Source organism: Simochromis diagramma, unplaced genomic scaffold (assembly GCF_900408965.1).
Source record: "Simochromis diagramma unplaced genomic scaffold, fSimDia1.1 OVJJ01000205.1, whole genome shotgun sequence".
NCBI classification, from domain to species: domain Eukaryota; kingdom Metazoa; phylum Chordata; class Actinopteri; order Cichliformes; family Cichlidae; genus Simochromis; species Simochromis diagramma.
In genome coordinates this window covers 5,933,064-5,960,713 of record NW_024386782.1, presented here as the reverse complement: position 1 = coordinate 5,960,713, position 27,650 = coordinate 5,933,064, and the positions used below count along the sequence as shown (strand labels likewise).

Genomic DNA, 27,650 nt, shown 5'->3' with positions numbered 1-27,650 from the left:
AATGAACTCAGTTGCTTTTGGAGTCTTAGTCCTCAGTTATCCTGGTGAACCAAAATATCACTGTTGGAAGAGAATCAGCATTCAATATATTCAATAAGCTGTATATAGCTCAGGCTGATTAAGTACAAATGAACTCTTTCATGTGTTTTTGACCTTCATTCCTCTTTGATCTCAAATGTTCCTGGATGCTGTCCAACAATATTACTTCGCTGACTGCCTAATCTGTTCTTCTGTCATCAAACCTCCTCCTGTCCTAGTTTCGTGTTACTTCCAGTACTTGTGATGTCAGTTGATGATTTTTGCATTATTTATGTTCCATATTCAAGCTGCACAGCAAGTGTCTGCTGGGGTCTGCTGCTTCATACAGCTGGCCACAACATTAAATCCACTGACAAGTGAAATCAATGGCACTAACAAGTGTAAGTTAAGATCTGAGTGATTTTGACAAAGGTCTACTTGTGATGGCTATAACTGGGTCACATCTTCAAAACAACAGGTTTAGTGGAAGTGCTCCCAGTGTGCAGCAGTTAGCATTTTCCAGAAGTCAGCAGCTGAAGCAGTGACAGGATCACGGACACCCAAGGCTCAGTGATGTGTGTGGGGAAGGAAGGCTGGCTCGTGTCCCCATGCTGACTACACACACTGCCTACAGTGAGCATGTGAGCATCACTGAGCGATGAAAGAAGCTGGTCTGATGAATCACATTTTGTTTTACACGCCAAGCTGAGTAAGCATTGTTCACGAGGGGGAAGAAACAGCAGCTGGACTAACTACAGTATATGGGAAGAGGCAACACTTAAGAGGCAGCACGATGCTCTGCTGGTGCTCATATGAGTGTTCTGCAACACGTTCACCGACAATATCTTGATCAGCATTCCCCCACAGTAGTGACCTCACTAATTAGGATAATGTCCTGTTACACTGCAAACATTACTCAGGAATGGTTTGAATATGACAGAGAGTTCAAGGACTTAGCCTCCAAATTCCCCAGATCACAGTAATGATTAATCTTCTGTCGGATGTGACACAAGTTTTGTTCTTCGAGGCCCAATTTTGCTACTTACAGGACTTAAAGCTGCAGGAGGGAGAAAAACAATATGTGAATGTTAATTGAAAGTCAGTCCTCCTTCAGTTCTCCCCTCTGTTCTAAACCACACCAGCAGACAAGCACAGATTTCACTAATGCTACTTAGCTTCACGCAGGATTCAAACTGTTGTGTTTAACTAATTTATCATCTCACCTCACAGCTCACTAGTTCTGGCCTAAAAAAGGTTAATGTCTCCTTTTAGAAGCTGCATTTTTAAAACCTGAAAGCAGAGCCCAGAGTAAACTCAGTGCTAACATCTTACACCCTGAATCAAGGACAGCTTTATACTTCTTATGGATTTCCTACCATGAAGTATTTTGGCAGCAAAAGAGGGACCTGTGCAATATAAAGCAGGAGTTTTGCACAATAAAGCAGATCTGTGTTCACTTATGAAGTTAATTTGGAGCCAGCTCTTTGCAAAATCAAATAAATAAATCTCATATTTGCCATTTGTTCACATATTTAAACAAATAAAGATAAGATTGATTGTTTTGGTCTGAGGAGGATGTGACCTGGATGGTGGCAGTAGAAAAATAGATTTAAATGCTATTTTAAGGTCCAAACACACTTGAATTTCTTGAATTAGTGAATGTTAGTCTTTAAATTTGCAAAATAAAATGTCCTTTTGTTTGGATCCTAAAGTGGGAGACTGCTGCATATGGGTTTAAGATAAACAAATCCCCCCCACACACCTGCATGAAAAAAGGGGACTGACTCCTCTGGTTATCAGACACTCAGCTGCTTTACGGCATCCTTGCAACATAAAGATTGGCCTCCGCAGAATTGAAACCAGTGATCAAACAGGCGATGTCCAGCCTTGTTGAAATGCATTGTTTGAAAAACAAGTAATTACCCACCAGGCAGCACAAAAACCTTTTGTCCCCAGTGTGTGAACAGGTAACGTGTTATAGGATCACCATTATGGGAAACCCGTGCCGAGGTGACGCCCTGATAACGTGTGACGTTTTTACAGAGACATTTGTTTTTCAGTTTCACACCTGGAGAAAGATGAAAACCTTCACGACGTCCCTCTATTGTTTGATAAGAGCTCTGGTTGCAGTAAAATGTTCGATAGATTAATCACTCGGTCGCTCTGAAAAGCACTTCAAGGCTGAAACCTATATTCCTGTTCTTGGAAAGCTACTCTTTAGGGGAGGCTTTGGCTTTTTTAGCACTGCACTGCTCCACATTCACATCTGAAAACTGTATAGGGTGACCCCATTTGAAAACCACCTTGAGCGTTCCAGTATAGACTGCATTGTTTAAAGGCATAAATACGGTAACACTTGAGTCCAGTCAGTGAATTTCTTGAAATCATTCTGGGTACTTTGACAGCTGTTCTTTCATTGCAGCCACATTTTGCAGTTCTTTACAGTAAACTGATACATTCATATTCTGCCAAATCATATATGTCACTCTTTCTAAACAGAACACAATCATGTAATGCATCAGCACTAACCTTGCATTCATTTATATACTCTTATTAAAAGAATCAAATCATAGATGATAATGAGACTCTCAGTACTCTGCGTATTAACTTGCTTTTGTTCAAAGCCTGTTTTGATGCAGTTTAAATGGATAAAAAATATGTCTTGCTTTAAACAGGAAGAAAGTGTTGAGAATAGATTCCTTAATATACATCAGAGTTAAAGAGAATATAGTTTGGGATTGACTGTAATATTACAATATGGCCGTTAATGGGTGTAAGAAGGCCTGGAATGGGAACAAAGAACTGGGGTGCAGGGCAGGAGGACAATCAACCCCCACCCCCAGGCCAGGAAGCAAGAGTTACTGAGGGTGAGGGGCAGACAAAGGGCAAATGGACACTACCTTAAAAGGAGGTGGGGGTCAGGATGTCAGCACCCTTGGCCACTGTACTAGTGTACTTCCATTGTGGGGGTGTTTACTGCAGGGGAGGAGGAGACCAGAGGTTATAACTGTAACTGTTGTGTGGAGTTCTTTAGATCAGCCTTTAGCATAGGACTGCATAGGATGCAGTGTGCTGATCTCCAGATGCATCTGTAAGAATAATGGGTAATAAAAGGATTGTGTAAAACATGGAAACATCTCAGCGTGATCTCTACCAGGACCAAAAGAATGGCAGAGACCGGCGTTGTCTCAACAAAAGCAACTACAGAATGAGACTTAGGGTGGTTTACCACTTAGGGTGATAGTGTTGACCTGTTGGTGTGAGAGGGAGATGAGCATTATTTTCTGAAGGAACATCTTTATTACACTTTTACTGTGCTTCTTTTTCCCCAACAAAGAACACCATAAATTCCTGCTCAGAGCAGCTCCGAGGCCAGATCTATCTTCCCACTTAGCCCCAGATTTACTATGTGGTCATTTCAAAACACAGCAAGCAACACAAGTGAAAACATTAACACACACTACCTTAGCAAATTGTCAGGTGAAAGCTAACACTACTGCTGCCCCAGCCGGTTTCTTCATCCAAAAACTCTGTATTCAAACCAGTGTGTGTGTCAACTTGGATTTTTTTTTTTTTTGCTTATCTTTAACTCCAATGATTAGTCATGAAAATTTTCAGTCTCCTCTACTTTGGAAAGTGATGACAGAGTTGTAATGAAAAACACATTTTTTAATAACTTTTATTATAACAGGATTTTTGGGCAAAGATCATGTGAGTCATTTTGGGGGCACGGGGAACTTCCAGAGAGGAGAGCAGGTAAATATGGTTGCAGAAGATTATTTCGCCAAAATTGTTAACAAACGACTTGAATTTTGTTTTCTTTGTGATTGGCAGTTGGCTTCCAGAAGGCCGTGCCAGAGGAGAGTGGGCAGGCAGGTGAGTTTGAAGGAGATAAAAGCAGCTTGGATTTGCAGAAAAATCCTTCCTCTGCAGATGAACAACATGAAAGTCTCGCAAGTGACTTGAGTCCAAGCTTGGTGCGAGAACAAGGTCAGGAAACAGAAGGTACACTCAAGAACTACTCGTGAGTTGAAATCCAAGTTACTGCTGCAAAGGTGACAACAACCAGGTGAAGAGTGAAGGATCTGGCCACCTGTCCAGGGTGTACCCCGCCTCTTGCCCTAAGTGGGACAGGCTCCAGCTCGCCTGTGACCCTGAATTGGACAAATAGAGGAAAATGGCTGGATGGACGATAGACAGGTATGGTGGCTGGATTGAGGGCAGGACACCAAGGCCTGACTCTACTCCACATGGCAGCAAAAGAGATAGCAGGAGATGAGAGAGACAGGAAGTGAAAGGATGCTGGCCTGCTGGGACCATGATCAACAGTGATTGTGGCGCCAGATCAAAGAAGCAAGTTGAAACAGCTTAACAAGCTGATGGTTGTCTCTCACATCAGACTAACTGTTAATTACTCATATTTAACAACTGCTGGCACACCTCTAGTAATTTCAGATATACTCAAATCAAACTGCTCATTGTTTAAAAAGATATTCAGCCCTCCAGCCTCAGGTAACTGCACAGTTATCACCATTTTCACAGCTTCCATAAGCTCTGATACCAGAGACTTTCTAAATATGGGAACTATGACTCTCTGGTCTCGTAGCGGGTGCTTACAAGTCCAGAATCAGTAGAACCCTATAGAGCTGTAACCTAAAAATGTAACACTGATGAGATAAAAAAATGTTTTATTGTATTTGATAGAATACAGGCAAAGTTCTGGTTTTTATTTTTACTTTTGTTTTTGACATTTTGCTTATTGCAAAGTACCTCTCTGTAAGGATGGGGAATGCCACAGCTCCAAAGACCACTTTACTGCATTTGCCATTTAGATTTCACACATCAAAGAGCAGCAGCAGAGAATTTCTGCCAGCAGCCACCTGACAGCACTCATCAGGGACCACCCCAACCAGCTCCTTTCAGATTCATGTACAATTTTTTATGCTTTGCTTCCAATGTGCTTCTAAAGTCTGTTGTACTTATCATTTTAAAAGCTATGAGCGAGCATCTCCAGTTTTAAGTCGTTAACCAACCAGTCAGCGGACATAAGCAGAGCATCAGTGTTTTCTCCAAGAAAAACAAAAGGAGACTAATTCATTTTATTTTTAATTCTCATGTAGTCAGTAACATATTTGTCAAATTCTAGCTTTATTGCATGAAGCAGCTTTACATGAACACCCTCTGCGTAAATCACGGACAGCTTTGGTACAACTGGATTAACAAAAAGTAAACTGGCTCTGCAGTTTTATATAGCTCCAAATCAGAGTGCCAAAACCCCCATTTGTGTACCACTCAACTGTAAAAACATAAGTGCAGCATCTTTGTGTTTTTTCTTATGAACAATGCTAAACCCAACCCTTACCATGAAAGCAATTTAACAATATTTATTGCTAACCATCTTGAAAAAAAAAATAAATAAGGGGGGGGGCAAATGCCCACACAAGCTGAAATGACATGGCACCTATGCTAATATAAGAATACGTATGGTTACCTACTGTTTATTTTGATTAAAATGCATCATCATTTTTGCGTGAGCATTGCAATTGTTATTAAAATATGTGACTAGTACATTTCTAAATGCTTGACACTTGCACTCCACCCCCTACACGTTGTTTAGTAGGTCATGATGTCTTCTGTTAATAATTAAATGGTTTGCCTATTAGCCTGTGTACAAATACAAGCTTTTTTTTTTTTTTTTACACTTTTAGGCTGACTGTTGGCATCTTAGTCATAAATATTTACAAAATATAAAAATATGACTTGAAAATAGGCCATTGGCTGTTTCTTTGTCTTCTTCTTCTTTTTTAAAATTTATTTATTTTTAATATCTCGTACCCCCACTCCCATGTCTCTGAATGGCGATATTCATTCATCTGCACACAGCAAGAGAGAGAGAGAGAGAGAGAGAGAGAGAGAGAGAAGCTTTCCTCTCCCTCAAGTTTCCAGCTGGCAGGGAGAAATAGGTTGACAGAGTACATGCTCGCACCGAGGCTATAAAGAAGAAGTCAGGCTTGAAGAGGAGGGAAAAAAAAGAACAAATAAACCTGGATTTGCGGTCTCATCGGCATCCGGTGAGGGATATGAAGAAGACAGATAAGAACATGGAAATGAACTGTAAGGGTTTGAAAGGACGACAGGGGAAATTTGTTGTCCTCATCTTTTATCTCCAGATGTTGTTCAGCCCCGTGGTGAGTGGCATTTTGATTCTTTTATTTATGCGCACTCGCCGCAGAATCTTCCTGTCTGCCAAGGTGCCGTTATCCATGAAGTGATTAAAAGCTGCTCAAAGTGAAACAAAGTCCCTTTGGTGTGAGCTTTTAACACGCAAAAACGCTTTTAATTAGAAAACGATCTTCTCAATTACGCCCTAATGACATCTTTACTTTAATACCCCTTTTCACATTGTCCTCTGCCTTCTTTCTCGCTCTCTCTCCGGGGCGTGCATCAGACCTGAACGGCAAATGTCCTCATTAAGCTGGAGGCGCTAATTAGCGACCGGCATCCATCAACCTGCGTCTTTATCAATCAAAGAGCAAATCAGCAGGGAAAACGTGTGTGTGTGTGTGTGTGTGTGTGTGTGTGTGTGTGTGTGTGTGTGTGTGTGTGTGTGTGTGTGTGTGTGTGTGTGTGTGTGTGTGTGTGGCCGGGGGGGATACAGAGATGTTGTCATACAGATCGGGGAATGAATTCGCAAAAGCGGGACCTGTTCTTTAGTATGATTCAAATTCTGGCTCAAAATGTCAACTTGAATTAACTTGTAAACATCAGGGAAGTCACGCGTAAATGTCGTTTTTCTTTTCTAGAGTGCAGGCTCGTTATCTGCTCTAAAACTATGTCTGTTGTTGATGTTTGTTTAATAAACTGCATTTCACTTCCATGTCGCTCCCCCCCCCCAAAAACGCTGCCACCGTTTGGCACCATAACTCCATCAGGCTCAGAGCGAAAGAAAGTCACCTTGTGAACATGTGTCTGCTTTCCTGCAGATAACTTAGTTGGATCTTATTTTCAGGCCGAAGCAATTCATCCGGACTGCGCCATCATCTCCCAGCACCTGAGGGCTCGTGAGATATGTAGCCAGACGAGGAGGAGCGAGGCGCAAAACCAAACCGACCACAGCGGTGGGTTCGCGCGCGTGTGTGTGAGTGTGTGATGCTGCTTTCTGTTTCTGCAAACACGCAAACATTTCAAGAGATAAGCAAGAAACGTTGGCGCACTGGGAGAGGATTTTAATAGACTGGAATGTGGGCTGAACTAAAAAAAAGGAGTTTTGAGATGGGCTGGGGAGTGAAAGGTACAACAAAACGCGTTTTTACGCTCACAGAGGAACACAGTGCAGGTTAAAGTTTCCGCTATTTGCAGTTTGGTTGGATGTCTTCTTCTTTGTGCTGTGATATTTGCGTCCTTGTGAGAGGCAATTTGCTTTCAACACGGAACAAAAAAAAAAAAAAAAAAAAAAAAAAAAAAAAAAAGAAAGAAAGAAAGAAAATATGCTTGGTATAAACTGAATATGTACCAATCAAGTATTTTTCATTTGACCAGATTCCATTAAAGTGAATATTTTACATCGTATTTACGTAACAAAATTACGTGGAAAGTTAGTGAGCATTTTTGAACATAAGCATATTTTTGAGTGAAATCTATCCAAGCACGGCGTGCAGGATGCATATCATAAAGACCAAACATATAAAAAGAACCATACCGGTGAAAACATTTGGAGCTTTCATCAATGAGCAATGAGCAAGTAAACCACTTGAATTAACTGAAAATTATGTTTACATAAGACATTTAAATTTTCTATTTTTTGTAAACCTGCATTTCTTTTATAACAGATTAGAGTCACAGCTTTGACTGGTTTCCTTTCTTTAAATGACCTGTTTTGACAAACCAGTGACAGAAAATGTACCAGCGACCACCACAGCATACTATACATTTAACCTCTGAGGAGAGACCATGGTTTTGAAAAGATCAGCTGATTAACCCAATTTTACTTTTTAACCTTATCAACCATCCATTTAAGCTTCTGTAGATGCTTTCTTTCTGACAACGATCACAGTAATAGGTGGTAAAAGTTCATATGTCTAATGGAATAGAAATAGCAACAGAAAGGACTGTACGCATTTAAAGTGACAAAACAGACAAAACAATATAGAATATGCCTCTGTGATTAAAATCAAATTATAATATAGGATAAAAAACACAATACATTTAAAATAGTGACAAATTAATTCACTTGTATTGTCTGTACAGCTTTCAGGTACATTTTGTGCTCCTTGCTCATTCTACTGCATTAGAATGCAAGAACATCTTTAGTTTTTACACCACCACATAATATGATATTCCTACTTTTACTTATGTAAATGTTACTGTTTGTCATGTGATAGTATATTAAGAAGAAGTACATCATAGTAACATACCCATTAAAACTATAGTCTGTTTATTTGTAGTAGTTCAGCTGTGTTAAATTGAACTTCTTTTAAAAGGCTGAAAATGCCAGTAACACTGGAAAATTGTGTTGGTGCACTACTTTATCTCCATAATGACCTTTTTCTCACTCTTGTCACCTTTACTTCCTCCTGGTGAGGCCTCACCTGCTCATTCTTCCAATGTGACTCACTCATTATTATTATTTATTTATTTTTTAAAATGAATGAACTTCCATCTCCCCGTGCACTTTAATGTCTCCATGGCAGACATTTCATCAGATACTACCCTAATACAACAACAACTTAAAAGTTCCCTTCTGTGAGAGTGATGAACTTTAACATTTCCAAACTAATTTGATCTTAATTAATAGTGAAGTGGCACAACACATCGGTGCAAAGTTGTCATCTGCTGCTCATTACTGAGACAAATGTCTTTTGATAAAATGTGTGTTTGTGCTCCATTTGCATAATAGCAACTGTGCAGATGACATGTGTTATCATGCAGAGATAGAACCCAAAGAGAAATGCAGATCACTCCTAGTGGTAAGGGGCCCAAACAGATGTTACATGAGCTGTACCAGTTTGAAATGTGATGCCATTAGCTACAAATTTGAAAGTGATGGTTTGATTCAATCTAATGCCTGTTAACACTTATTTGTATTGACAGTTGAATTTGTTGGTTGCAAAGAAGTGCTCTGTGCATCACAGTGTATCGCCTGAAGTCCTGCAGCAGTCTGAACCTATAATAGGGTCACCTGATCCACCCAAGTATAGGTTTCATCACATAGGAAAGTGTCTGTCTTCTAAATCCAAATTGGGAGCTGGTTGCACAGGAGATGGGCGTGATAGCTGAAGGTTCTGCCTCCCATTTTACTTTCAGAAACTCTAGAAATCACAAGTACACCAGCAATCTGAGAGTGAAGTGCTGTAGTGTCATAATGTGGTATGAGGTCTTTAAGATCTGATAGGGCCTGATTAGTTCAGACTCTGCATGTGAGGAAAAGCATTTGAAATTCAATTCTGGCTTTTACAGGGAGCCAATGAAGAAATATTAATATGGGAAAAACACAATCAAAGTTGGTTGTGGCTCAGGCCTTAGAGCAGGTCATCTACTAATCCCTGGCTGCTCCAGTCTGCATGTCAGATATCACTGGGTAAGATATCAAATTTCTCTACGATGCCCCGGCTTCATTCGGATATAGCTGAATATCATCTGCATAGCAAGGAAAATATATGCAGTGTTTTCTAATAATATTGCCCTATGGAAGCATGTATGATGTAAAGGATACTGGTCCCGGCACAGATCGCTATGATATTTTGTCCAGAGTGCCCATTTACATGCTCTCATCTGTTTTAGTCTACATAGAAAGATAAGTCCTTCAAGTTTGCGGACCTTTAAAATCTTTAAAAAATACTGTTGATTACTATGGAATTTACATTTTAACAATACTCTAACTTTCTGTCCCATCATCAGGGGGAAAATGTATATTTGTCCAAACATCTGTAAAAGTAATAATATCTTCACAGTTAATAAATAAGAGCTTTCTAATGCACAGCTTGTCATTGTGAGTATGTTAGCATGCTGATGCAACAAGAGTATACTCAGCCGTTGAGAAAAGGTTAATGGGGTAGGCAGGTGCACTTTTAATGCTGTTGGAAATGATAGGATCAAGGACCATGCCGTCATCTAAAATACAATACTTATGTAATTTCCGTTGCTGCGTTACTTTTATCTTCTGAAGCATCATCAATGTTTGAGGGTTCATTTTGTCCATGTTTTCTTCATTCTTCTCCCCTGTGGAGGTCCTTTGGAACATTGGGGGAAATCTGCTACACAGCAACCGATTTCTGTAATCATATTAAGTTTTTTGGGTTATGCAGCAATATAATGTATTATTTATTTGCATAAATGACACATTGAAAGAGAAAACAATTAAATATCCTCCTTTCTTTCTGGACACTTGCACAACAATCAGGTGATTTTGGTTCATGTGCAGGGAGGAGGAAAATGGCAAAACATTTACATTTTTTGTGGAGTGGTGATATGAAGATTACTTTTATTTTTGTTGCACATAAGGACAAGAGGGGAATTTGTGACCAGGGTAAAACAAATACATTATACTGCTAATCCATCATTGGCTATGTGCAAGCATCTGCACAGACAGCATACTAAAACCAAGCCAGTTAAAGAAGCCAGTGATGTTAAGGCTGAGTGAATGCTTAACATCCAGCAGCATCTTCAACAGATAACAAAGGCATCAAATGCACTGGAAAGAAGAGGAATGAAAGTCAGTAGAAGCAAGTGTGAGAGTGAGACAGGCGTAACAGTGAAACTGTAAGAAACAGAGGTAATAATGGTAGGTTAGTTTAAATACACAGGGTGGAGATTGTGCAGGCGGGGTGGAGTAAGACGGAGTGATTTGTTAAAAAAGAAGGATATCAGCAAGAGTGTAAAAGGAAGGTTTACAAGAACGTCGTGAGGCTTGCTATGATTTGGAGATGTTGGCACTGACAAAAAGACAGGAAGCCAAGCTGAAGATGTTAAGGTTTTCATTCTGAATGACTAAAATGGACAGAATTAGAAATGTGTACATATGAGGGACAGTGGATTGATTAAGATAGACAGGCAAGGCCGAGATGGTTTAAACATGCGCAGAGAAGAGATGGTGGATATACTGGACAAAGGATTTTAAGGATGGAGCTGCCAGAAAGGGAGTTAAAGAGGAAAACCACAGAGAAGTTTCATTGGTGTAGTGAAGGAAAACATGTGGAGGGTTGGTGTGACAGAAAAAGATGCTGGGGATAGGGTGAGATGGAGGCAGATTATCCACTGTGGCGACTCCTAAAGAGAGCAGTTGAAAGAAAAAGAAGATATCTTCAAATGCTGTAGCAAGGGCATCAAATATATGTCAGTCTTTTATGCATCTCTAAGTCAGCAGAACAGAGGATCTCTCAAAAGAATTCATTCAAGTGACACCAAGTTAGCTGCATCATCTGGCTGTCTAGCAGTCCTCATTAATTCCTTATTATTATCCTTATTATTTCTTTTTTCAAAGCTTGCCAGGCATTAAATGAGTTGCTTGTGAGATTGAAATGACAAATATGATTTTACCAAAAAACTATATAAACAAATACATATGAGATCAATCCCTTTCTGTATTGATCCAGCCGCTGGATTGGAGTGACTGTAGCTCAGGAGGTACAGCAGGTCATCTACTGATTGCAAGGTTGGTGGTTAAATTCCTGGCTCCCCCAGTCTGCATGCCAAATACTAACCCCCACTTGCTCTCCGATGCATGAATGCGTATGAATGTATGTTAGTTAGGAAGCACTGACAAAGCATAGACAACAGTGCTTGTGTGTATGAGTGAATGCGGTGTGTTGCGCTTTGAGTACTCCAGGAGAGTAGAAAAACGTTATATAAGAATCAGTCCATTTACCATTCCTTTCTCTCATAAATGAACTGATTGTTTGCAACTGATGATGCTTTTACTGAATTTCAGTTTCAGAATACTTAACAATGAACCTTCTGCACATTTTGAATCTTTGGTAAAAATATTGCTGAAGATGATCTAATATTGAACATATCAGGATAATTACAAAGTAAACACAGAAAATTAAAAAAAAACTATAACTCTGATGTGGGATTAGTAGGGATGGAAATTTAGTGATTCAAATGTCATTATCGACATCACTTAACGATTTGATTCTTTATTGATTCTGATTGATTCTTATGTACTGCAAGGAGAAATAACTACTCATTACTACTCATTACATTACATTTGCATTTCTCTGTAAAATGACCTGAAATGCATCGTCTCCTAATTTAACAATTTGAACCATTTAACAATAAAAACCTAAAGTCATCTTTTTTCTAAGATGGCGCCGGTGAGGTCGGCTGCCGTCACGACTGCTCCGACCACTTTTTCTTTGTCTTTGTTTTTTAAGTTAGTTTTCAGCGTTTCTAAATCGGCAAAACCATCACCATTGGGTACATTAGGTATGACAGTGACACTCTTGTTTCTATTGGTATACAATGTACTCACAATTCGAAGTTTTTAACTCCGGATCCGAGCTGGCCGAGTGAGATCTCGAGGGAGAACAAAGGGAAGCGGCGGCGGCCTAGAGGAAAGCGAGCCGGCGTCAGGAACAGGCTGAGAGCTCGTGCACACCGCACACCTCTGCCTAGCATCCTGCTCGCCAACGTCCAGTCACTGGAGAACAAGCTTGACGACCTCAGGGCCAGGATAAAGTTCCAGAGAGACATTCGGGACTGCAATCTCCTCTGCTTCACCGAGACATGGCTGAACCCAGCGGTGCCGGACCACGCCATCCAGCCGGCCGAGTTCTTCTCGGTTCACCGCATGGACAGGACACGGGACTCGGGGAAGTCAAGGGGAGGCGGCGTGTGTTTAATGGTGAACAACAACTGGTGCAACAGTGCGAACGTTGTTCCTCTCACACGCTCCTGCACACCAAATCTGGAACTACTGTCCATCATGTGTCGTCCTTTTTATCTACCTCGGGAATTTACATCGGTCATTGTAAGTGCCGTTTATATTCCACCACAAGCGGACACGGTCACCGCCTTATGCGAGCTGCATGAGGCACTCACACAGCACCAGACACAACACCGGGACGCTGCGCTTATTGTGACGGGGGACTTTAATAGCGCCAACCTCAAACGCGCAGCGCCGAACTTTTATCAACACATCACCTGCCCCACCAGAGGTGAAAGGACACTGGACCACTGCTACACTACGGTCAAGGACGGCTACAAGGCACAATCCCGCCCCCCGTTTGGCAAATCTAATCACGCCGCCATTTTCCTCATGCCAAAATACAAACAAAGGCTGAAACAGGAAGTTCCGGTTCAGAGGAAGGTCGCGCGCTGGACGGACCAATCGGTGGCCGCGTTACAGGACGCACTCGATGACGCAGACTGGGGCATGTTCAGGAACAGCTCCGACGATGACGTCAACGTGTTTACGGAAGCGGTTGTGGGATTCATCGGGAAACTAGCGGATGATACCGTGGAGACAAAGACTATCACAACGTTTCCCAACCAGAAGCCGTGGGTGGATAAAACCATCCGCGACGCTCTGAGATCCCGCACCGCTGCCTACAACACGGGACTCATGACGGGGGACATGGACCCGTACAAAGCCGCGTCATATAACGTGCGGAGGGCGGTGAAAGAGGCGAAGCAGCGCTACGGGAGGAAACTAGAGTCACAACTCCAACAGAGTGACTCTAGGAGCCTGTGGCGGGGACTAAGGACAATAACGGACTATAAAGCACCAACAACCGGTATGACGAACGCGGCCGTGACTCTGGCAGACGAGCTGAACACTTTCTATGCTCGCTTCGAGGCTGCAGCTAAGGTCTCCAACAATGCTAGTGTTAGCGGCGCTAACGGCTGCAGACAGGAAGATGCTGCCAGCACCGGAAACGTGCTCGTCATCTCCGAGCATGAAGTAAGGAGAGCCTTCAAGAGAGTGAACACCAGGAAAGCAGCAGGACCAGACGGCATCCCAGGTCGTATCCTAAGAGACTGCGCATACCAGCTAGCTCCTGTGTTCACTGAGATATTCAACATCTCTCTATCTCAGTCGGTGATCCCCACATGCTTCAAAGAGTCCATCATTGTTCCTGTCCCGAAGAAACCCCACCCTGCTTCTCTCAATGACTATCGCCCTGTAGCCCTCACCTCAGTAGTGATGAAGTGCTTTGAACGCCTGGTCAGAGACTTCATCATTTCTTCACTACCAGACACACTGGACCCACTACAGTTCGCTTACCGTCCAAATCGTTCCACAGACGATGCCATCTCTCATCTCCTCCACACATCACTCACTCACTTGGACACTAGAAGGGGGAATTATGTTAAAATGCTCTTCATAGACTACAGCTCTGCATTTAACACCATAATTCCCTCCACACTCACCACCAAGCTGGAGCATCTGGGACTCAGCTCATCTATGTGTCAGTGGATCTCCAACTTCCTAACTGGCAGACCACAGGCAGTAAGGATGGGCGGACATGTCTCAGCCTCCACCACTCTCAGCACTGGAGCCCCCCAGGGGTGTGTTCTGAGCCCCCTGCTGTACTCTTTGTACACATATGACTGTGTGGCCACTACCAGCTCCACCACCATCATCAAGTTTGCTGACGACACCGTCGTGGTGGGCCTGATCTCTGATAACAACGAGACGGCCTACCTGAAGGAGATTAGGAATCTGGAGAACTGGTGCCAGAGGAACAACCTCCTTCTAAACGTCAGTAAGACAAATGAGCTGATAGTGGACTTCAGCACAAAGCAGGAGAGGAACTACCAGACCCCCGTCATCAACGAGTGCCCAGTGGAGAGAGTGGACAGCTTCAAATACCTCGGAGTTCACATCACGCAGGACCTGTCATGGTCCTGTCACATCAACACCGTGGTGAAAAAGGCCCGACAGCGTCTCTACCACCTCAGACGCTTGAGAGACTTCCAACTGCCCTCCAAGGTGCTCAGGAACTTTTACTCGTGCACCATAGAGAGCATCCTGGCGGGAAACATCTTAACCTGGTTCGGGAACAGCACCATGCAGGACAGACGAGCTCTACAGAGGGTTGTGCGGTCAGCTGAGCGCACCATCCGCTCCGAGCTCCCTGACCTGCACTCAATCTACAGCAGGCGGTGCTGGACCAAGGCCAGGAAGATCGTGAAGGACCTCAGCCATCCCAACAACGGACTGTTCTCTCTGTTGAGGTCAGGAAAGCGATTCCGCTCCCTGAAGACCAACACAGAGAGACTGAGGAGGAGCTTCTTCCCGCAGGCGATACGGTCTCTCAATCACACCACCACACAGTACTGACCCACACATACAGTTCTTACACACACACTGGACTTTCTGGACTTTGTTTTTGCACAACACTGGTCACTATATTCTTCATTTCCGGTTAATACTTGTACAGCTGCTGTTATTGTGTATATATTATTTATATTTAGATTTCTTCATACATTCTTATATAGTTCTATATTGTGTATTTTGTTGTACAGTTATTTTATTTTCAACTTTAATTTATATATTTTATCTTATTCTTCCCAGTTAAATTTACCCTTCATTCTAATTTGTGTTGTACAGTTATTTCATTTTTAACCTTAATTTATATTTTATTCCTTCCTAGTTAAATTTACCCTTTTTAATTTTTCATATTTATTTCCTATCTTATTCATAGCCTTTTCCTTTTTTTTGTTTTCTTTAGGTCACGAGCAGTTGTCCAAGCATTTCACTACATATCGTACTGTGTATGACTGTGTACGTGACAAATAAAATTTGAATTTGAATTTGAATTTGAAAGTCTTCAAGTTGTCACACACAAATCCGTATCCCATTGAATACACGGTCGCCAGAGTGATTCTACTTTTTGAAACATGAACAGGTAGAAATGCGGGCTACAGCCAAGCTTCAGTTTGCTACCTGCTGAAGTTTAGGGTCTGGCTGTTGGGCTGGGTCTGGCATTCACTTAGCTTTAACATTATTCTGGGTTACTGGCTAGCTTAGCATTAGCATGCTGTCTGTGCAGATGCTTACAAAGAAACAAAGTTGAGTTAGCAACATAATGCAGCTGTTATTGTCCTGGATGCAGTTTTCCGTTTAACATTTCGCTCTTGTTTTATAGTGCAATGAAATATAAATAAAATGTCCATATCCACGCTGCATCGCCAATTTCCTCCCCCACACACTAAGTGAAATCAGCTGATTGTAGCACAAGTGCAGTTGGAACCAATGAACAGGATGAGCAGGCAAGCAGAATAACAATTCCAAGGAAATGAACTACTGGGAACCGGTTCTCTATACGATTCCCATCCCCAGGAATTAGAACTTTTGCCACTGCCACGACATCCTCCTTACCCAACCACACTCAGACTTACGGCAAGCATTGTTATATGTCACCCAGAAAAAAAAAAAGTGTGTTCAATCAATAGATTAATTTTCAAGTCGCTTTAAAAAGCAGTCTCATAGTCATGGTAAGCTGTGTGGCTGGCAGGATGAAGGACCCAAATGCAGAACTCGTACACGTAAAAGTAAACTTAAAATGGCAGCTTTATTTGCTGGGAAAAATAATCCATAAAATACACTCACAATAATCAAATCCAAACTAAGAAGTAAACACTGGGAAGCTAGAAAACTAAGAACACAGAGGAACCACACAGCAAAGAGGGCACAACGCAACAGACAGACAGACAGAGGAAAACACAGGGCTTCAATACACAAGAAGGTAATGAGGGAACGAAACACAGGAGGAGAGCACAGCTGGGAATAATCACACATAATGAGACAAACAGGAAGCAAAACTAAATAAACTGCACATGGGATAAGGACTATCAAAATAAAACAGGAAGCATGACAAATATGTGAATGCAGACAAGACACTTTAACAGTATGACTGGGGGAATGAAAACAGAGACAGGACTAGAAACGGAGACATGGAGACATGAGTGACCAGGGGAACAGAGGGAACAAGAAACACTGAGACAAGAGTAACTAAACGTGGAACACAGGTAAGACACAGAAACCAACCGACCCAGGACCATGACACTCATGTTTTCTAAAACAACCATATCTGGGGCCAAAGTACTTGTTCTTCATAAATATACTCCAGTATGTCCTGCTCTAGAAGTAGTAAGTCAAAGGTTTCTATTGCAAAATATGATCATGTGATCATAATCAACCATATGTGTACAGTCATCCAAAAAAGACAAAGACACAAACAAACAAACAAACCAAAAAACATCTGTTTGCACAATAAACATTAACATTAATAACACTGAGAAGTCAGTTCAATTCATGCTGTATAATAAATGAAGATGTTATCGAGTTGCTGCCTCAGTGCTGCTCGGGAAATGCTCATTTGTGTCCAAAGTTACTTCATACGTCACTGTTAATCCTAAATGGGGTGACATTCATGGCTAAGTGTATAATACTCTGGAGATGTCTGTTAATCAAAGCCTAAGAATAGATCCCTGCTCAGTGTGGGTTAAAACCCTTTGATCTGAAAGGAAATGTTTAAAATGAATCATCAACCTCTCGACATTTCAGTTAATTGTAAACTCTAGCAGTTTATAGAACTCCAGAAGCACTGGGGAATAAAACATTTCAGCTTCTGAGATGATTGTTTGCAATTCCCCCTGCAGTTGAACACAAAGATGTCAGAAACAGTATAAGTTTCCATAATTTGGGGTTTTGGCTGCACTCGCTCTGGCTTTTGTTACATGAATGAATGAGGACAAATGCAAAAATCCTTAACATAGATCACATAATTGTGCCTCTTTCATTGACACCTCTAATCTCAGGCTCAGTGTCTGTATGACTCAAGCTCAGAGATCTAAGTTTAAGCACTTCCAAGCGGGAACTCTCTTATGGGAATTATTATTGCACCACTTGAGAGACAGCAAAAGTTTAATTTGAAGTTGGAAGCAACACAACATGTATGAGGAACACAAAACAGCTTGAGGTAAACAACTTAATATAAAACTTGGTGCATATACACTTCAAAGGACCTGTTAAAAAGGCCTGTGGAAACAAATATGGAACAGAATGAAGAGTCTGCAGTCTTCTGACAGTCCTGTGAGAAACATGGACAGGACAGGATTGTAAGTTGTAAGCTGCAGCTAACAGCAGTGTCATGCTTGAACTAACTTGTATCACACCATGTCAGAGCTTGCTGAAAATCAAAAGGTTTTCATACTGTTCCAAATGGCCACACTTAACGGCAGTGAAAAGTGAGCTGTCATAGAGAGTGATGATCCATTTATCCATCCTGGGTCTGCATTTAGGAAGTGCCCAGGAAGCATCCCAGTCAAATGCCTCCTTTGACCTCGAAGTACTTAAACTCTCCAACCCAGAGTAGGCAATCTACCCTTTTACAGCCGAAAAAAGGGTAGATTTTCTCACCCAGGAGCATGTTAAATATAAAGATTGTTTTTAATACTTAGATGAAAATCTTTGTGACTGTTTCTATTGTAGATCCAGCACAAAGTACTATATTTCCTCTACCAGGCTTTTGGCTGAGTCAGAACAAAGCGTAGAGCCCTGCACACTTCAGATTTCATCCTGCTACTTCTATCAGCATTCACATCATCACTAAACACTATGATCCAGCTCAATGCATACCCATGATATAATATCACATCCACGATATTTGACATTAATGGTGGATGCTTCAGCTGTTTATGATCTTCTCCATACTTTTCTCTTCCCATTATTTTGTTACAAGATTTTTTTTCAGATCCGTGCAGGTTCTTTCAGATGGTTTCTGTCAGAATCTAATCTGGCCCTCCTGGCCCTCTCTGTTTCTTTTTATAAAGGTGTCCCTTGATTGTACACTTGAGAGTGTTCTTGACTTGGTTAGAGGTTTTGAAGTTGTTTTTCTTAACCATGGAAATAAGCCATCATTCACTTTAGTTGTCTTCTTTGGTCTTTCGGGGCTTTTGAAGTTGTTGGGCTGGTCAGTGCATTAAATCCTTTCAAGAATGAACCAGATTGTTGATTTGGCCGCTCCTAAATTTGTTCCTGATTAGTTTATTTTGTTTTTTCAGTCCAATGGTCAATTGCACCAACATGTCTTTGGGCCTCCTATTTCAACGTACACTGAAAATCTGTACAACACAAAGTCAACACTTCAGATATCATGTCTGCTTCAATAATCATGAAATTCCATGAGGGAACAGGCACCATCTGGCCATGAAACTGCTTGTCAGTCAATTGTTGCACTTATTTTGAGCCTCTGAAAATGGGGGACTGTGTGTAAAAATGATTGAAATTCCTAAACAGTTAATGCAAAAATCTTTAAATCTGTTGAATTAAGTCCTGCAGTCTGCACTTCAACCACATGTTGGTTGTTTGTTTTCAAATCCATTGTGGTGGTTTACAGAGGAATTATGGAGCTAACTGTAAATGGTGAACCACTGACTTTTTAAGTAAAATGGATTAAAAATTTTTTTTACACTACATGGTCAAAAATAGTGGGAAAACCTACACATTGCACCTACAGGAGCAATTCAGCCTTCAAAACCCATGAAATGAAGCTCCCAGTGCACAGGTTTTGTGCTGATGTTAATACCAGCGGATGTTTGGAGCTCTGCAGTCGAGTCAGCAAAGCATTGGGGAGTTTTACTACTCTGCAGCTCAGCACTTGGCCAACCCAGCATTTACCTCTACTTGGTTTGTCACTTTTGCTTTTCTAAACATTTCCACTTTGCAATAATATCCCTTACAGTTGATCATAGAAAATCTAAGTCGGAGGTCATTTCACAATCTGGCTTTTCTATTCACTTTTCCTGTTACAGTACCACACTCAAATTGATAAGCTCTTTAGAATGTGGTAATGGGACGGAAAACACCAGAATTAGAAGATTAAGAGGTGTGGTCCAATACTTTTATCTGATATAGTGCATTTATACCGAAACAATCCACATCTGTCACCTTAAGACAAAAGGTTGATTCTGTTCATCTGGACGTAGCGTTTTCAGTGGGAGAAACGTTTTGTCACTCATCCAAGTGACTTCTTCAGTCTTAGCCTGCAGGTTTCCCCAATCTTATAAACAGTACATTTGCACAATGACTGAAACTAGCACCAGTGAATGAACAATCGGCTGAGAGGTCAGTTTCTTGATCATTAACATGCAAATTGTTATGACCATTGATCAATGGCCATGAGTACCATTTACAAAGAGTTGTGGAATGCCTGCAATTACACCATTGTAAGATGGCGAAAGACGTACCCTTAGGCTTCCTGCTCAATTCCAAGGTGGTCTTTCTCTTTTAATCTAAGACACTTCATATTGCAAAACTCTGCAAATTAGTGGTGTAGAAGTACAGAGTGGTTAAAAATAAAGTAAATTTGTACTTACATACATAAATATTTGAGTAGATTCATGCATTTCATTACTAAATTGCTATAATGTAGTATTGGCAGTGGGTGCACTTCAAAGCATCCACATCTGTTTTTTCCTGTGTATAGTAAGCCCACGTGCTGTCACTGTGTCAGGATATGCCAGTGTCCTAATTCACACTGTCATCGTGCACCAAGTCTTTAGAAAAGCAGCAATTTTAGCACATTTGGTTCCCATTTTGGCATCCTCTCACCTTTACAGCTTCATAGAGCTTCTATATGGAGCTTTCAATACGTGGTACAGGTACAACCAACGGCATACAGTGCACTCTAATATTAGATATGTCTGACTTTTAATGAATTTACCTGCCGCTTTATATTGTAGCAAGTTGATTTAAATTCAACCCTACAAGCTGCCAGATCATTTTTGCTCTGCACCTGAAATTCAATAATTAAATCAGGTCTCCCTTCAGCTATTCTCTTTTTGACTGTCAACAATGCTGCAGCTGAGAAAACAGATAGGACTCCGGTTTGGGTTTGTTCGTTCTCTGCCATGAAACTGAATTATTTTGTAACTGTTCTCTTTGTTCTGTAAGGATTAGACCTCTCTGTGTAAACCTGATGACAATCCTCCCACATGCAGTGTGCTTAAGAAGACGTTTCCCTCTCACCAGATTTAAATTTGAGGATCCAGTTTTTGTCTATAATCAGTGAGAAATATCTGCAATCTTGGAGAATGCATTTTCCTAATCCTTGATGACAGTTTAGTCCTTGTATAAATCTTTTATTTCGAGCTTAACCCCAGCAGGTAGTTAACTGCAAGCTTGTACCCACTATGTAACCATTGTTTTTACTCAGAACTTTACTTTAATCGCCTTATCCACAGTAGATCTTACCCCCCTCACAACAAGATGCTCTTGACAGGGAGTGGTTTGAAAAGCATTGTTTCTCAGGCTGTGATTAATTCTGGCTTAGTGTGGATGGAAAGCCATGAAAGAGGAGAAGAGGCTCTTTTATAATTAGCTGGTTTAGCGGAGACATAACAAGCTTTTTTTTTTAAATCTAATTTTTTTGCTGCACATATTTGTCTTTAATGAGATTAATTATGGTTATTTTGCTTTTAAGTATCACAAAAAGCATGCAAGCTTTATCCTGGAACTGTCACAGACAGCCAAAGGGATCCAAAAGAAGATTGTGGTACAGACGAGAACAATTTATCACCAGGTTTGCAGTTTAATTACATTTAATTAGGGTTGCCCAGAGATTGTGGGTTGCAGAAGGTAAGTGTGAGTGAGTGATCAAAGGTATGCTGAATTAGCTGAGCATGAACTGGCTGAAAGAGGGAGTTGCAGGATGAGGTTAACTAAGTATGCAGCTCACTGAGCGGTGCAGAGCTGGGCAGGAAAGTTTTCATATGCCCTACTATATAGTTGTAGTGCATTGGGAAAACAGCTGCCAAGGGCAAGGGGAGATGTACACAGGGCGCCAGTCCACCACAGAGGTGTTTCATATGTTCTAGTTCAAAATTAAGGACCGAGGTTTCCTCTCCTCTCACTGTTGACTAGGGCAGTGTCCACCATACCAACAAGCAGCTAAAAGTGGTGGCAGGGACTAACTTCTGTATAGATTAAATTAACTAAAGCAGAGGTGCAGAATTGCATCTAAGCTTTATTAAGGCATTTGCATTTTTCTAAACAGAGAGGGGACCAAAAATGTGGCAGTACAAGAAAAGTACGGATATCAGAATTATCCAGTGGACATCAAGTGTTCAGTGTCTGCATACAATTTTCAAGACAATCCATGCAGTAGGTTTTGAGTTATTTCATCCCAAAGAAAGACTGACACTTCTAGTCATAATGGAGCCAACAGATGAAGACATGAACTGTAAAACATGCATCGTCTGTGTGTTTGGTTGTGACCTGCTGTGTTAAAACAACCCCACAATTCATAGCGCCAACCCTTGAGATACCAACTCACTGAACAAACACTGAGTGAGATGACAGATGATGTGAAGCATCACTCCACACAATCCCCTTTGTCATTTCTGAATCCTCGACTTCAGGAACACCAGACCGAGTCAGCCTGACAGCCACACAGTCCAACCATCCAGGGGTCTCTGCGAATGCACCCCTGTTTCACTATCGCTTCCCAGGGTTACGACGGGTTGCGGATTATCTGATTAGATGAGTGCAGTTGGTTTTGTGGGACAGAAAAACATTATCATAATGGATTAGACATGGTGGCTTTATACAGATGAAGTGAGGCACAGAGAGAAAATGGGAATTTCACTCGGACAGAGTCACTGCTCTGTCTCACATAAATGTCAGCAGCCACTACACGGCTTAAAAATCACCTGCAGGGCTCATGACTCAGTGCTGAGCTGTTTAATCTACTATATAATGAAGATTATATCAGCCTTTATTTATATATAGAGATATATATCTTTATATCGCTCTCTCTCTCGGTATATATATATATATATATATATATATGCCGAGAGAGAGGGCGATATATATATCTATATATATCTATATATATATATATATATCTATATATCTCTAGATATATCTATCTATCTATCTATCTATCTATCTATCTATCTATATATATATATATATATATATATATATATATATATATATATATATATATATATATATATATATATATATAGAGAGAGAGAGAGAGAGATATCTATATATATAAATGAATAAGGGCTGATGCAATAAAGGCTCTCAGCTACCCTATCTTCTGTTTGCAAACCAGCTCCTTCCTCCAGTGTCTGCTTTTGGGTCCACTCTAACAATCACACCGACGCACCCCGCCATGACACTCTCAGCCTTCCTTTCTCTGTATCTTCATTCAAATTGGCAGACGTCCTGACAATGAACAGTAAGAGACAAAGGACTTAAATACACACATGAGGTGATCAGGGAAAGTGGAGACACATGAGGAAAACAGCTGACCAGGATAAACATAATGATGGACAGGAAATGTAAACTAAAACACAAACACATGGAAACTGGACTTTCAAAATAAACAGGAAAACATGACAAGACACAGACATGACAGCATTAACCAGGCAGACCAGAAACATGACAAGATAAAGAGGGAGGAAGGGAAGAAGATATAGAGGGAGGAACATTGGGACAGAGGAAGATTGAGAGGAAGGGAGGAAAATAGGTAAGGAACAAGATAGGGACAGAATAAATGGGGGTAGAAAGGCAGTGAGGAAGATAGGGAAGAAGACTGAGAGGGAAGCAGATGGAAGAAAATTAAGGGAAAGAGGATGGAGAGAGATAGGGTTGAACAGGGAGGGAGATAGGTAGGAAGACATCAAGTGAAGAACTGTAGAAAAAGATGACGGGGGGAAGGCAAGGAAAGAGGAAGACAGGGAGGGAGGGAGATAAGAAGAAGCGAGAAAGGAAGGTTGAGAAGAATGAGAAAGCTAGGGGGTCAAGGATGAAGGAAATCTTTGTCCTTAAACGGCAATTTGTTGTACAGTCAGCAGAAATCACACAACCATCAAGCAAAATGCAATAAATATACACAATTCTTTTAAAAATGAGCAACATTAACATTAAGAACACAATGAGTAGATAAAGAAGAAGATGGAGGGAGTGAGGGATGAAGGGACATATGGAGGAGGACAGGGAGGAAGAAGGGGGGAGATAAGGCAGGAGGGAGAAAAAGGATGTTGATAGTCTAGTCAACAGGATAATTTGTAATGCTTCTTTAATGAGCATAATAATTTTCAGTTCTGCTCTTGTAATAGGTAAAAATATGTTTCTATTGATGCATAATAAGCTTTAGAAAGAAGCGATTGTTTCTGTATGTGTAGAAATCTCATTAGCTTCATCGGTTTCTCTACATACATCTTTGCTGCCCTTTGTCACTTTTACATAATTCAGTAGCTTTCTATCATACACTGGTTTCTTTTTTCTCAACTGTTCTCTGATGTAATCCCACAGGCTGCCTTACTGTTTCTGCCTGCTTGTTACCTGAAATCACAAAGGTGGGAAAAATAAGGAAAAATTTACTTGGAGATAAATTATCTGAATTTCAGGAGTGTGACCACGCCTCTGAACACGCCCCTTCCGGTTCTCATCTATATATGACCACTCAGTTCTACAAGCTGTTCGTTCTCGTTTTCATGCCCCACCCTCCGTTTTTCAGTTCTTTCACTTCTCATTAGTACATGGGGATCTGCCAGGCCCGGGAGCTGCCGCAAGTCCCCTCGGAGGACTTCCCCGAACTGCAGCTCAATTCATCTTTAAGCCATTCGCCTTTATCTACTAAAAAACGCTAAAATGGGGATGCGGGCCCAGCTAGAGAAATATTTTAAATGGATTAAACTGTCAGGAACCAAGGTTTACACTCACAGATGGGACCCAAAGGCAAACTCAATATAAAATTCACGGGAACTATGTACAGATTTATTTCTTTAACATAAATGTCCAGGAACAACCAAGGGAACGAGAATATAACTCAAGCTGAGGAAACCGGGAACTGAAATGCCCTGGGAACCCGTGATCGGGATCGTGGGAAGATGCAACAGAAAGGGGAAACAATTACTCGGGTGCAGGAGAACAGAGAGTCAAAACTAAAGAAGAATTAGAATGCTGCGGCTTATAATCAGAGTCAGACCGTGGGGCTCGGAGGGGAGAGTGTCCGTGGGAAAATCCTAGCAGGGAAAGACGGAGACAGAGGGAGTTCTCTTGCACGCAGAACAGGCAGGAGGGCGTAATATTAACACAGGTAACAAAATGCCTGAAAAACTCAGAGCTTAGGAGACCCAAGTTATTACCAAGAGTGACTAACGGACTGGGGTGGATCAGCCGTCCGCGCTGGGTGAAATAGCCCTGCTGCCTGGGATGGAATACAGGTGTGATGCTGATGGTCCACCCGAGGGCGTGGCCACTGAGGCAACACGAACACTCCCCAGATACTGCTCCCACGGACCATGACATAAACTACCAGACTAGAGTCTTATTTTACCTTTTTAAATGACCTGATTTTGGATCATCTTTTTGTTTTTTACCGTGTTTTTAAATGGGTCCCGCCCATGGACACTAACAAAAACAAACAGGCACAAAACAAACCCTGATGGAGTCATCCAGGGAGAACTGAGAGACTCTGGGAACAAACTAAGAATAAACTAATCAGCAGTTTGTAAACTGGTGCTAGGGCAGATTTTAATAATAAACACATCTTTAAGATTGTCAGTTTTCATCAGGTTCTCACATTAATTGCAATTACCACAACAACAACTTCCAATTTTCTGGTTTGGAGCAGAAAGAGGCCTCCAGACTAGTTTGTCCTTGATTGTTGCCGTGCTTCTGAAGCGGATTCCTGGGAGTTCAGTAAAAATCTCTCATAAAGTATTATTACTCTCAGCAGTTTCCCTTTTTTTCTTTCTAATCTTTTTGATGCTGTAGCATGCGGCAAAGTAAGGTTTATGAGCTTGCTCTTGCTTTGGTTTAGAGCTGATCAATTTGCTTCTCTCGAGTTATAAAACTTTGTTATGAGCCAGTGTGAACACCTGAGATTTATATCTGTGCGAAATGCTGCTCATAGACTGGATTCGGGAGTCCTGATCAGAATGTCTCAGTCTCACATCCTAAAAGAGATTTTCTTAATGAGAAGGTAATGAAAACTGTCTGCATGTTACATGGGGTTTCAGATAGTCCTATTTCTGATGATTTAGGTTTGCAGGCATCCTTCATTGTCCTCTGAAATCCATCCAAAAAGTTAATGGCCTATAGCTAATAATCCAAGCTGAACTTCAGATTTTCATTCAGGGGTTTTCTGTGCCTGACAAATACAAACATATCATCGTTGTGTCTTCTGCACCGCACAGTATTTTGTTTGGAAAATGTTACCGGTTCGAGCCCCGGCTCGGACAGTCTCGGTCGTTGTGTCCCTGGGCAAGACACTTCACCTACCGCCTACTGGTGTTGGCCAGAGGGGCCGATGGCGCTATATGGCAGCCTCGCCTCTGTCAGTCTGCCCCAGGGCAGCTGTGGCTACAACTGTAGCTTGCCTCCACCAGTGTATGAATGTGAGAGTGAATGAATAGTGGTATTGTAAAGCGCTTTGAGGGGTCCCGAAAAGCGCTATATAAATGCAATCCATTATTATTATCCATAGCTGTCATCTTTTCCTGACTTAGTTTGTCCTGAAAAGGTATTATTTTGAAGAACCCACTCAGTGAGTTGCACAAAAACATCACTAGTGGACATAAGGTCAATCCGTCTGCCCATCAAATGGTATCTTAAGGCCATCGGACCTACATCATGTGCTATATTACTTTTTATATATCTGGGTTATCATAAAGTGCAATTCTAGGAAAGAACATGAAACCCCAAACTGAACAAGCTCACTGAAATGAGTCACCAGATTTGAGAAAGTAGAGCACCTTGGAGATTTGGCAATAAAAAATTATATCTTAAGTGACTTACTGCTTATTTTCTCACATACAGCCTCTGGTACACTTTTCCCTTTGTCAGTCACCAGTTAAGAAAGTATTTATTACATTAAGGGTCACAAATACAATCAAATGAATGGCAGCACTAGGACAAAATTTGCCTCACCAACATCCTGCCGAGTGCAGAGCAGTAATCTCCATTTCAGATGCAGGCGGGCTGTGTTTATGTTTTACTCAGAAATCACTCTAGCCTCCGAAACTGTTTTATGTTCCTCGAAGTTTATGGTGCCTGAGGATTTGATACTTTTTTTCTTTTTTTCGGAGAAGAGATTTCCTGCTTAAAATGTATTTGACATTTATTTTGATCTCACCTCAGCCTTTGGGGTAAATGAAGAAAAATATCTGCTTACATTGCCTTTTTAATTCATCACTGCTGTTGACATTTATCCACGGTGCACTGAGATTACTGCAGATATTTGGTGCAGTACACGCTCCGTTTATCAGCACAATTAAAATTGATCAGACAAGCTACTCCATCCAATCATCCACTTTCTCCTGTCAAATCTGTCAACTCAGTGAAAAATGAATTAGTCCATTATACACCGGCGAGTAATCCGCACTTTATATAGAATGTAGTTGATGAAAAAAAAAGTGAACGCTTTTAATGTGGGCCAATCACAGCTACAAGACTGTGGACGGGACTTGTCAGCTGGTGTTATGCATCACTTTGGATTTATTAGGTCAGGATTAATATAAATACCCAATTTTAATTATACGAGAGTGAATACGTGACTTGGCAATCAGGTCACCTGAATGTACCGTGTTTGCACATGAAGGCCTGAGGTTTAAATGCGTCTGCTCCGTTCTTCATAAATAAAACAGCAGGATGTATGTCACGC

At 41.2% G+C, this 27,650-nt stretch overlaps 1 protein-coding gene and 1 long non-coding RNA gene across 2 annotated transcripts in view; one reads left to right on the top strand and one right to left on the bottom strand.

The window, feature by feature from the left end:
* Positions 1 to 4,026: 4,026 nt before the first annotated feature.
* LOC120725606 lies at positions 4,027 to 18,615 on the bottom strand. The gene is made up of 3 exons (XR_005694158.1): positions 18,488 to 18,615; positions 14,596 to 14,609; positions 4,027 to 4,036 (listed from the first exon to the last, which is right to left on the bottom strand). It is a non-coding gene; the product is annotated as an uncharacterized LOC120725606 (long non-coding RNA).
* Positions 5,952 to 27,650, top strand: part of LOC120725590 (pituitary adenylate cyclase-activating polypeptide type I receptor-like) — a 44,851-nt gene continuing 23,152 nt past the window's right edge. The window contains exons 1-2 of the mRNA XM_040018619.1: positions 5,952 to 6,206; positions 7,028 to 7,136. Of these exons, the coding sequence (XP_039874553.1) occupies positions 6,099 to 6,206; positions 7,028 to 7,136 (217 nt within the window). The 5' untranslated portion in view covers positions 5,952 to 6,098. The remainder of the gene's footprint in view (positions 6,207 to 7,027; positions 7,137 to 27,650) is intronic.